Here is a 12,744-nt window from a genome sequence, read left to right on the forward strand (position 1 = left end):
CGTGGATACTCTCTGCATAAGACACAAAAGTGTAATACAGTAAACTACTTCACAGGGTGAAAAATCGTACTGAATTTTATTAACTAATCAATTATCATTTTCTGTAGCCAATGAATCTGCATAAGTGTTTTCTGGTAACAATAGCAATTTATAAAAGTAACAACAGCAGCATTAATTTGGTGATACATGGTGGTCTCCCAAACCTCTCAGCAATGTTTCCCCCCCCCCTTTGTGTATGTTCCACAGAAAATTTTACTATTGAGATTTCACAAAATTACAATCTATATACATAAAATTGATTTTCTGTCTGTGTGTATGTTCTCTATACAAATCTACAATTTTATATCTATCGGAGCCAAATTTTGCATATATACTAAATGGGGACCCGGCTTTAACGATAGGCTACTTTGAAAGCGCATCAGAGCAGGGCAAATGCCTGAAATGGGCAAAAACTGTCGCCCAACAATGGTTTTGGGCCTCAACAATCACTTTTCGAATGTTTACTTTGGTTACCTAGCAATGCGTTCCAGACATGGCAAACCATGACAAAGGCTTACGCATTTCTGTAATTCTGCCAGTATTATGCATGATAGTTCATACCTTTGTAATGGTTTGTCACTTTTTCAATGCTCAATTGAAAAATGAATGCAATTGAAGAAAACCCAGGCAGCACCGGGTATTATAGCTAGGGTCTTACAAAACAGATATAACAGGTCTTGACAAATTAGAAAGAAAAATCTTGGTGCCAATCAAATTTTTTAGGAGTTAAGAAGGCTTATACATTTCAAGATAAACGGTCAGAAATAATGGTTTCCTTTTTTTTGGGACTTAGTGATCATGCCTGGGATTTGTGTAACCCTGGATATAGACTGAATGAATGAATGCCAGGGTCTCTGCCACCGGACTTATCCCGTTGACGAGATCTCTTCCAGCCCAGCTTCGTGGCAGAGTCTGGAGCAAAGTGAGCGTGTATACCTAACAGTCTGAGTGTGTAGCTAGTGTTGTGTATGATATTTCTGTGTTGCCATCTATACTTCAAATTGTGAGTGAAGTGTAATGATTGAATATTTGTAACATTGTAGGCCTGTTGCTCTCTGAGGCGAGACTTTTTAACGGGGAGATCGGCTCGCATTCGTGCCTTGAAGTTGGGAACCACAGAAAACCAACTTCAGCCGACCACCACTGTGGGGTTCGAACCCGGATCCTCGCGTTGCAAGTCCGTCACTATAACCACTCGACCACCACAGCGGCCCTGGATATAGACTGAAGTTTTTAATTCAAAAATATTTTCTGTTAGAATTTAAACCAGGATCTGGTTATGGATAAAAATTGGTTTATAATAAGAGGAATGAATTCATGAAAATAAATGAAATTTAAAAAGAAATATGATATACTCATGTTTGGAATAAATGTGTGGAGAAGCAATATATACTTAGATGAAGACAATCATAATTTTTACATGTGAACAAAGAATTATGTTTTTTTCTCATAGATTTTAGTTTTTAGAAATTTACTCTTATTTTTGGTTGCTATATTTATTTGACATCAATATTTTTAGGGTCATTCCCCCCTCTCTCTGCCACGTTGTTGGGCAATTCCACTGTTGTGGCCTTTGCATTTTTATTCTAGAAGTGAAATATTCCTAGAAGAAAAATAATGAATCACTTCAGAAAAAAAAAAAACCACTTTCTATGAATCTTTCTTCTCTCCAATCTCACTGGAATCACACCAAAACCTATCAAGCATAATGTAATAAAGAGAGGGAGAAAAAAAATGTTCCAAAAGGCATTAAGAAAAATGATATATTTCACCAGATATTAAAAATAATAACCAACCCTTCAAACCATACTAAATCCATAATATAAACATGCAGGAACTAATAGTGCATAAAGATTAAAAAAAAAATACACAAACCCTTTTATAACAAAAACTGAAAAAAAAAAAAAACAGAGGCACACACAAACATTACTTACTGAATTTGCCCCACCAGTTGTATTTAAAGATCAAATGCAACAGCAGTAACATGTAAAAAGAAAACACAAAAGCATAAAATCAAGATGGGAGCTACTTTAAAACAAAATAAAAAGTGCACAATTCTATAAAAAAAAAGTCAAACTTTCCATGAGCCAAAATAAAGTCATAACCTATACTCCTATAACTGAAAAAGACTATCTGTACTACATTAAAATAAAAATAGAAGACAACTTGAAAGATGCAAACAGGATTCCTGATTTGCTGGGGGAAAAAACATGTCAAGCATTATACATTCAAAATCATTCATTGAAAACAGTGAAACTTTCAAATAAATTTGATTTCTACACAAATTTGAAAAAAAATTACAAAGATATAGATTACAATTATGATCCACGGGGGGGGGGGGGGGGGGTTAGTTCATTGACCAAGAGTAAATTTCTCAAATGGCTTTTCAATTCAACTCAAATTTATTTTAGGTGCCACTTTGATTAGCTCATTTTTGCAGATAATATAGGTGCCACTTTAATTTTCAGAGAAACTAAAAGCAGAATATCCCAACAAGGTTTTTAAAAGACAAGCAGATTGCTTTTATGGGAAAAAAAAGTTGATAATTTTCTTTCTTTTTTTTTAATTTTTGTATGACAAAGAAATTCAGAATCTTTTTTCCCCTCAGACTCGCCTTTTTTTTTTAGCAGTCTCCATGGAAAACTTTCAGCACCAATATCAATTTTTCATTTGCCGCGATGACCTGGATTTTGTCAAATCCTTGATATTAATAAGTTATTACAAAGCAAATTTTGGAAAAGAATTTGAAACAGGTGAATAATCTATCACCCGTTTCCAAGCAGAAGCTTTGGAATTCAGGGTAAAAAAAAAAGAAGACAAAGCATGTAGCCTACATAAACTTAGCAGGGGGAAAACATAATAAAGAAACGTTATTTTCACATGCAAAACACTTCCTCTTCATAGAAACAAGCCAATGTTTTTCTTTTTTTTATTTTATTTCTGAGTAATTATAGTTGAAAAAGCATGATAGCAAAGCTGATATAATGGGGAAAGTATTTTTTTATTCCATGCAAGAAGAGGTAATTGACACCTGATATGAGAGATATAGACCATATTTGCTCAATGCAGCTATGTAAATATTATACAGCAGATTCAGTGAAAACTGCAATGATGAAATAGGCTACACAGAAATTCCAAGACATAGGCCTAATTATCTTTTCCTGAATGCTCTGTCCAACACAATGTATCTTGTTACCCTCATCATTCATCATAAATGATACTTTTCAACAGGCCCATCATTTAGGGGGGGGGGGGGACTTTCGAAAATACACTAAAAATGTATTTAGTGCACCCCCGGCTTTCGAAAATACACTAAAAATGGTATATATATATACATACACTGAGTACATGTGCTTTGCCCCCCCCCCCACCCCTGGAAAAAGTTGAGATAACGGCCCTGCTTTTCAACACTACTACTTCAGTGCTGGACAAATCCCAGGCAGCCATGGTGACTAAAAAATTGCTATTGGTGCCTAAAATTTTTTTGTGTAGTTACTAATTGCAGGCTGAGAGCAGCACAAAATGTAATTTATAGCAGCATATCTGCCAATATGAAGGTCACTACGGCCTGAAAAAGTCAAAAGAAACATTATATTTGGACCTTCTTCTTCAGGCAAAATTTTTTTGGTACCTAGATTTTTTTGTGATTTTTCCAGCCCCATACTACTTAACTGTACATGTAAACATTCCTCTGGGAAATTTCCAGCAAATTTTAACATACTAGAACATGCATTCTGAGTGTATGTGTTGCCTTTATGCCAATTGACAAATTTCAGGTGCCATGTTGACTATACAATTTGTAAGGGCACCAATAATTTTCTGTGCACGATTGCTAAATTGGAGTCTAAGGATGACAAAAATATTTCGATTTCACGACAGTGCCTCTTTCAACATAGGGAAAGGCTATAGTCTCAGAGAAGTGGAAAAAACATCATTCGACATTCAAACATAACCGGTTTTTCAAGAAAGTTTGTTTCTATGACATGAATGTCGCTCTCCACTTGTTAATACAAGATATACGGAAGACTGGATGTTGTGAAGATATTTATTATTATTATTTCAGATGTTTTATTTTTTAAGGAAGGAAAAAAAAAAAAAAAAAAAACTCATCTAATAATAATAATAATAATAATAATAATAATAATAATAAATATCTTCACAACATCCAGTCTTCCGTATATCTTGTAAAGTTTGTTTCATTATTTTGATGACTCCCCCCCCCCCCCAATTTTTAGGGCATTTTTTAAAGTAATTTTTTAAGATTTTTCAGGGGAACAACATCAGGGCCTTGCTTATAAGGATCAAAATGGTCGAAACAAATGTGATTCTCATATGAAAAAGTTACTATATTTTTTTATAATGAATAACTAACACTTATATATGACTAAGATGAAATTTAAGACAATAAAACTCACCATAACGCCTTGCTGAATTATATGTTATATCTGTTTCAAAAAGGAGAAAAACCAACATTAAAATCAATATTGATACGGAAATAAAAGTGACATGATTGCAAACGAAATTCAACACTTTGTGAAATTGAAAGTATTTTCTTGACAATGATTATTGTATTTTCACCACATGGGGATCAAGCACTGAATTTGAAAAGATAAAAATATTTTTGAACACAAGAACTGTATCTACCGGACCTTCCAAGGATGAAATTTAATTTCCATATCACTAGGCCTACTGTTCCCCCCCCCCTCCATATTCTACAAACACACGTTTTTCTAGACAAAGCCGGCTAATACCGAAAACCAATCATAAGCAGTTGAAATGATATTTAGAAAGATAGCTGTGATGTGTGTATCACTCGATATAAAGATTGAAACCAATGATGTTATAGGCCTGAGTGGCGTGGTGGCATAGGATTGCCGTCATGGTCTCAGGTTCAAACCCGGGGAAGAATATAGATACACCAATATTTTCCCTAACGAGCTTGAGGCGACCACTTGTAGATGGCGCTTTAATTTCCAACCCAACTCAATTTCAATGTTATTTGAAGGCTATGAACTCAAAATTTATCTTTAATAAATTCATTGCTACCCACCCTCAAAAATAAATCGCATAAAGGCCTTTCGGCCGCAGACCAAGTATGGCCCTAGCGGTTATCTGCTGCGGCCTGCCCTCCTCAAACCTAATTTTGTAAAAATGAAATAAGCGGCACATTTACACATCGCTTATGTATCCCATGGTACAATTCCAGAGCATTTAAGGAGTCTGTGGCACATTTTCAGATCACTTAAATGACCCGGAACACAGTTCCAGAACACTTAAGTGATCCGTGACACATTTAGAGATCCCTTGAGTGTCATGTGATGTAGTTTCAGAGCACTTAAGTGGCCCCCAGTGCGGTTCTATACCACTCAAGTTACCCGCGGCACATTCTCAGATTATTTAAAGCGTGTGATCCACGGCATATAATTACGGATCACTTGAGTGATGCGTGGCACAGTTCCAGAGCACTTAGGCGGCCCAGACACTTGTATCCGCAAAACATTTAGAAATCACTAAAGTGGCTTTTGTAGGGCACTTATGAATCGGGGGAATGTTACTTCAAGTGCCCACAAACTATCGAAAGGTTTTTCTCGTTTTTGGTGCACCGAGTAAGATGTCATTAAAAATATTTCATATTTTTATAAAGGGTGGCTGATGACGTAAGCATTTTTTTTTTTCAAGCCGAGCACAATCCAGGTCTATCGCCATGGGCAATTTACTACCTAGTGAGTTGTGCCGGAAGTGTAAGTATGTGTACCTAACAGTCTGAGTGCGCATCTAGTGTTGTGTATGTTTTTTCAGTGCTGCCATCTATATCTCAGAAGTGAAGTGCAATGACTGAATATTTGTACTGTTGCTTTCTGTGGCCAGACTTTTTAACGGGGAGATCGGCTCGCATTTGCGCCTTGAAGTTGGAAACCACAGAAAACCAACTTCACCTGACGTAAGCATTATCCAATATCCAACCCCCCCCCCCCAATAGTCAGCAAATCGGAAATCCTATCGATGCTGACGTAATACTTGAATGGCCATATGCCTACACACTTACACGCTCACAAAAATCTCTTGCTCACTCACATCCTAGCAAATGTTCAATTCACTCTTATTTGTCACTCGCTTGCAAATGCTCCGGGCCAATCTTTTTGCCACTTACATGCTTGTGTTCCTCAATGAACTGGCCTCAAAATTTGCTGCCCCTCCGAATGCGCCACCCTGGGCAATGGCCCACCAAGCCCTCCCTGTAAATATGCCTCAGCAGAAGCCATTTCCCCCTCCGACATCTACAGTGGATCCCATTTAGGCTTATACGTTTTATAAAAAAAACATTTGAGTAAAACTGCTGTAAGTGGGAAAATGCTTCAAAAGGGGGGAAAATCTTGAGTATTAGTAAGAGTTACGAGAGACCTTGAAAATAAGTTGTGATGCGTAGGATACATTCTAACCTGGTTCCTCACTCTCTATGCGACTCTTTTGGTCACTCCCATGCTTACAAACTCTGTAGGTCCCTTCTTTGGTTGCTTAACCTACTCCATCATCCTCTGGTCAGCCTTTCTCAATCTTTCTGAACCCAAGACCAGTAAAATGTTTGAAACAATTTGATAGACCCTTTACTTCCCGTATTATGGGATATTCCTATATTTTTCATTGTTCTGATTTTTTTTTACACATTCGTCCCGTTTTTCAATGACGCTTTGTTGGCTTTATAATATTTAATAAAATCATGAATATAAACAGTGCATTCTTAACATAAATTATATGATAATTTTGGCTATATACATACATATTTATCTTACATATTTGTCTGCTTAAACATCTTTTGTGCGATCTTCCCATTAATTTTAGTTACAACTGACAATTTCTGCAATTTATGACAACGTGTCGTGGTGATAATTGCCGATGTGAATTATGCTACAAGGGGTGATCAAATGAAAAGGTACGAAACAACGTAAAAACGTAACAGTTAAATATTGCATATTCCGCCATGGGAGAACGTAGCGAGACATCTCGGGATGCGATTGGAGTCTCTGACTGGGATCGGAGCATGCGCAGGAGAGAGCAGAGGCTCTTATCAAAAGCGGCGTCCAAATGATGCGGCAGTCCGTATGAGGACAAGATGCCATTCATGTTGCAAAATTCAACAATTGAGGAGCAGCGAGGTGTTATCCGATTTCTGACAGCGGAAGGTGAGAAACCGGCAGCTATTCATCGCCGGATGGTGACAGTTTACGGGGAGAAATGTGTCTCTGACAAGTCTGTCAGAAAATGGAGTGCCCGTTTTCGTGCAGGCCGTGAGAGTGTGGGTGATGACCCGAGACCAGGCCAGGCAAACACTGTCATCACAAGCGATCTCATCGACAAGGTGGACGACCTAGCGAGAAGTGATCGGCGTGTCACATTGCGAATGTTGGCGGTGAAGGTGGATGTCAGCTATGGAACCGTGTGAACAATTGTTCACGACAGGTTGTGATATCGGAAGGTGTGTGCCGCTTGGGTTCCGAAGCAGCTCACTGACCAGCAAAAGGAACTGCATATGGGGATAGCACTGCAACATCTGTTTCGGTATCAGGAAGACCCCGCTTTCATGGAGCGGATCGTCACAGGTGATGAGACCTGGTGCCATCACTACGAGCCAGAGACAAAGCGGGACAGCATGCAGTGGAAGCATGCGTCGTCACCTCCCCCTAAAAGTTCAAAGCCGTGCCGTCAGCAGGCAAGGTGTTGCTCACCGTCTTTTTCGACGTTCAATGTCCGCTACTTGTGAAATTCCTCAAGCACAGAAAAACCATTAACTCCGATGTGTACTGTGAGACACTCCGACGCCTATGCAGGTCCATCAAGAACAAAAGACAGAGGCTGCTCACGAAGGGTGTGGTTCTGCTCCATGATAAAGCGTGTCCACACGTCTCCAAAGTCACACACATGGAACTGGCCAAGTTCAAGTGGGAGCCGTTGGACCATCCGCCCTACAGTCCGGACATGTCGCCCTGCGATTTCCATGTGTTTGGTCCACTGAAGAAACACCTGAAAGGGAAGCGCTTCAACTCGGACGACTTACTCAAGGACGCTGTGAAGGACTGGGTCACGTCACGGCCACAGGAATTCTGGGAACAAGCAATCCTGCGGCTTGTTCATCAGTGGGATCGTTGTGCTCAGGCCTATGGTGTATATTTTGAAAAAAGTCTACATTTGTACCCACCGTGTCGTTTCGTACCTTTTCATTTGATCACCCCTTATAATAAAATGAGAATAAATTAATGCCATTTGAGATCACAGTTTTTCAATCAAATATTGATTCCCCCCTCCCCCGTTAAATTTTCATTCACTGCGATCTGTAGTAGCCATTTATTTCTCCACACTTAGAAATTTTAGCAGTAATTGACAAATTTATCATAAACGGTATTTTTTTCGTCTACAATTAGTGTTATCACATATTTATGATAGCAATTTCCGGCATTACCCTCAATGAGGTGTAGTGAACCGATGTATTACGGTATAATTTTCATTTGAACCCATATGTATATTACAACAATCAATTTTTCCGTTCAGTTGAATTAATTTACATTGGACAACAATGAAATTGCACCAGAAATGAAAATATACAATCAGAATATACAAATTTGACCTGTTTAATGCAAATATCACGATGAAAAAGTTTTATTGGCTCTGGTTTAAGATATATTACTACACTAACAGTTAAAAAGTGCTGATATGGACAAGGTGCATCATAGGGGCGTAACCAGAAATTTCGTTTGAGGGGACCAGTGATAGAATAGATTTGGCCATCTTTTTCTCTTTTTTCGGTCATTTTCTCACATTTCGGGAGGGGGGGGGGAAAGCAGAAGTCCCCCAAGTCCCCCCTCGCTACGCAATTGCATCATCCATATTTCTCTGCGGAACTTCTAATGAACTGGTACATGTTGGAACGTACATGTCTGTGTTGCGAACATAATGTAAAGTTTGTTTCTGTGTAATGCTACTATCTGCCAAAAATTTTTTCTTCTAACGATTGAATACTTTATTGATTGAAGATTTCATCGCTGTAGACTTGCTGCTTTCCGTGGCGAGAGTTGAACCCTAGAATACTAACTCTACATCTCAGAGCCATAGTGGTATAAGAAGTTAACATGCAGTTTTTATCAACTTTTTTTTAGTTAATATTCTAGGTAGGGTTAACGGGAAAATTAGCTTGCATTCGCGCCTCAAAGTTGGGAGAACCACAGAAAACCAACTTCAGCCAACCACCACTGTGGTGTTCTAACATGGGATCCTTGCGATGCAAGTCCATCACTATGACAACTCGACCACCACAGTGGCATCAGGTCTGTCTGCAGACCACAGGTTCAGAAATGCTGTTTTGGGTCATTCATATGCTTGCGCCATTCTCGTACTCATAAACTCCCTAGATCACACACGACGTGACAATACAAGTTTTGCCACCCTCCGCCACTTCTAATTTCCTTGACTACCCCTTTCTCAAATTTGCCATCCTGGGCTATTTTTTAGCTCACTAAACCCCCCCCCCCCCATTCTGTAAACACACCTCTTCAGAAGCCATCAATGTCTAATGCCACATACCATAGGCGGAGATAGAATTGGCAGTCTGGGGGGGACACAGTCATTATTGCTGGGGGGGGGGGGCAAGATGTCAATTCATATATACATTAGATCAGTCGACTCCATCTTTGATGCTGGGGGGGGGGAATGCTTCCCCCCCGTATCTCCGCCCATGCCACATACCTCTAATTCAATCACCCTTGCGTGTAATAGAACTGAGTGTAATAGAAAACCGAACAATTTTCAATCATCGATAGAGATCACAGTAATCTAATAACTAATGAGAATTTCACTGATGAAAAAGATAAAAATTCACAAGAAACAACAGTGTAATGAAATAACCTATCCCCTCCCCTACAGGGCCTTGACTACGCTGGGGCAACTGGGAGCACTACCTCCAGGGGCTCTGAGTCAAATGGAGGGGTCCCACAAAAAAAATGTATACTCACATTGCATAATAATAACCCTTTCAAGGGGGTCCTCCAAGAGAAAGTCTGTCCCAAGGCCCCTCGAGAAGAGGGGCTGCTCCCCTACTTGACCATCAACTAATCTTGGCTCTTAGCCAAATTTTGAATTAATCATAAAATTTCACAATATAAAATTCAATTATAGGAGGATATAAATGTAGAACGTTTTGAAAGATCAAACACCATATAATTTAAATCTTTTAGGATACACCGATGAAGAGAAATATATTGATTGATTTAACAAAAAATGCCGGTTATCTCTCATGAAGATGGTACCCATTGAGAAGAAATAGGCTCAGGTATCCTCTTGACCGCAGCTTGGTTAGGATACACACACACATCGAAATGATCCGGATACGTATCCGAATGGATAACTGAATTATACACAAATTTGACGTATCCCCCTGCACATCTTATGATAAGATGCATCTTGACAAGATAATTGAGTCCGGACTCCCCTCTAACGTCAGAGTTAACAAAAAGAAAAAAAAAAAAAATCACGATTCTTAGTAAACGATAATTGATAATCCAGATTATAATTCCCACAGATAATTCGAGAAGCTTACCGTTTTTAGGTGCCTGCATAATATACCTTAATTATGAATAACTAATTTTTTTTTCTTTTTCAAAAAAATAACACATGAAAGTCCAGTTCTTCGGTAAGCTGTTACTGCTGAAAATAATACTACTATTAGTATATGCGACCACTCACTATATGGAAATCCACCTAGATGGCGCGATTGGCGTAACGGAAAAAAAAAAATGAAATTTATAGGAAAAGAACATCCAAGGTGGTGGCAACACCAGAGAAATTGATAAATGAATCCGGTGACCATACAAATAATATTTCGCGGGACATTATTGTAGTTTTCCTCATTTCTTGAACTGACCATATTTTGTCGAATAAAATCAGGGGGATTATTTGTTGTCGTGAAAAATGATGGTGAAGGGGAGAAAAGTTGCTATTTGTTGCTGAAATCGCAAAAAAACAAAACAAAAAAACCACCAATGGCAAGAAACGCAGCTAGGGTTACCAGATACGAAATTTTCGAAATGAAGACCCACAATGGCACTCTTTTGGCAACACATCACTTAGATCTGGTGTCAATCGATGGCACCACTACACAATAAAACGAGGCTGCTCAATCTTTTGCCAAGTGCGGGCCACTTAATTCGTTCAGAAACGGGTCGTGAGCTACTTAAGTGATCTGTAAATGCACCACCGTGAGCCACTTTACTGATTTTTGAATGCGCTGCGGACCACTTAAAATGAATTTAGAATTATTCACTTGAGTGATCTGTAAATGTGACACGAACCACATAATTGAAGTGAGAGTGTGCCGTGGGCCACTAAATCAATGTATGCATATATAATTATATATTTGTGTCTTTATACATATATATAACATTTCTAGTGTATTTTCCAAAGCCGGGGGCTGACCACTTATGTGATATAGAACATTATCCAAAAATCACTTAAGTCAGTGATCTTCAACCTTTGAGACACTGCGGGACAAATTGAAATTGCCCACGAAGCCCGCAAGCCAACAATTTATAATTGAGGTATTTATAACTGCAAGAAGAATCCGTATTTACAAGGGCCTACTTATGTGATTTTCAATGACATCTTGATAGAAGATAGGGCTCTTAACGCATGGGCATAACCCGGGAGGTTCAATAGAAGACGGGCCTCAGAAAAATGAGAAGTAGTTGAATTTTTCGAGAATTTGTGAGGTAGGGCCTCAGAAAAATCACTGAGCCCAAGGGCTCACGGTGTTTTAAGACGGCCCTGACCCCAAGTTAAAAACTTTCATTTATTCTGAAATTATTTACTTTATTATTTATTAATTTGGTTTTGTTCTGAAATAATTTTTTTTCCCACCAATTCAGAAAAAGTTTTTAATTTATTACTGATTGATTTAAACTGAAATCAAAATGATTCTGTAATTAATATTCAGTATTTCAGTAACTCTGATTTCTTTACTGTCTTTTCTCTTCGTTCTCTCCCTTTATTCTTTATTTCCTTCTCAACATATCTTGAAACAATTTATTTCAATAATTATGCAATCATTCTTTTATTAAATGTGAAATAATTTCTATCAAGAATCACGAAATTATTTCTCTGAATGTTTTATAAGTTATTTTTTTTCCCGTAATTCCTAAATTACTTGCTTCAAAAATCCAAAAATTATTTGTTTCAAAAATTTTAAAATTATCTTTTTTCTGATGATAAATCTGAAATTATAACTGATGTAAAACATTCTGAATTTTCATCAATTGAATTATCTTCTTGAATTATTTCTTTCAAAAATTATAAAATTTCATCTCGTCTGGAAATATTTCTTTTTTCAATTCAATTCACTTTGTTTTAATTTCTAACATGAATTGAAGAAAAGAAAAAAAATAAGCCAGGAGTTCCGTACTAGTTGACAGGGCCACAGGCGGATATGGTGCCCTGGGAGGTAGCCCAGAAGGGGTGCCGAATTCACCCTTTAACTGCTTCTTCTACATGGCAGGGCACCAAAATGTCGATTTTCCCCGGGTGGCAAAGTATCTAGTTGCGGCCCTGCTGGTTGATGCATTGCAAAGGTTTACAATGAATACTGAACACAGGATTTCAAACTTTTTATTAACTTTAAATTTTCATCTATTTATTCTGAAATTATTTCTTTCATGAATTCCGAAG

At 38.0% G+C, this 12,744-nt stretch overlaps 1 protein-coding gene across 8 annotated transcripts in view; it reads right to left on the minus strand.

The window, feature by feature from the left end:
- The window catches only part of pnut (septin 7-like protein pnut), a 55,775-nt gene extending 44,983 nt beyond the window's left edge, over positions 1-10,792 (minus strand). For 5 of the 8 annotated variants that reach the window (XM_089232039.1, XM_089232038.1, XM_089232037.1 and 2 more), the window contains exons 1-3: positions 10,625-10,792; positions 4,452-4,484; positions 1,974-1,984 (exon numbers count right to left, since the gene is read on the minus strand). In XM_089232039.1, the coding sequence (XP_089088165.1) occupies positions 1,974-1,984; positions 4,452-4,484; positions 10,625-10,643 (63 nt within the window). In that variant the 5' untranslated portion in view covers positions 10,644-10,792. The remainder of the gene's footprint in view (positions 1-1,973; positions 1,985-4,451; positions 4,485-10,624) is intronic. The other 3 variants (XM_089232042.1, XM_089232041.1, XM_089232036.1) reach the window with 2 other exon arrangements.
- Positions 10,793-12,744: the final 1,952 nt, after the last annotated feature.

This window comes from Pholcus phalangioides, unplaced genomic scaffold (genome assembly GCF_987345545.1).
Source record: "Pholcus phalangioides strain wild (caught in Gottingen) unplaced genomic scaffold, Ppha-v1.0 ptg000001l_1, whole genome shotgun sequence".
In the NCBI taxonomy this organism is placed as follows: domain Eukaryota; kingdom Metazoa; phylum Arthropoda; class Arachnida; order Araneae; family Pholcidae; genus Pholcus; species Pholcus phalangioides.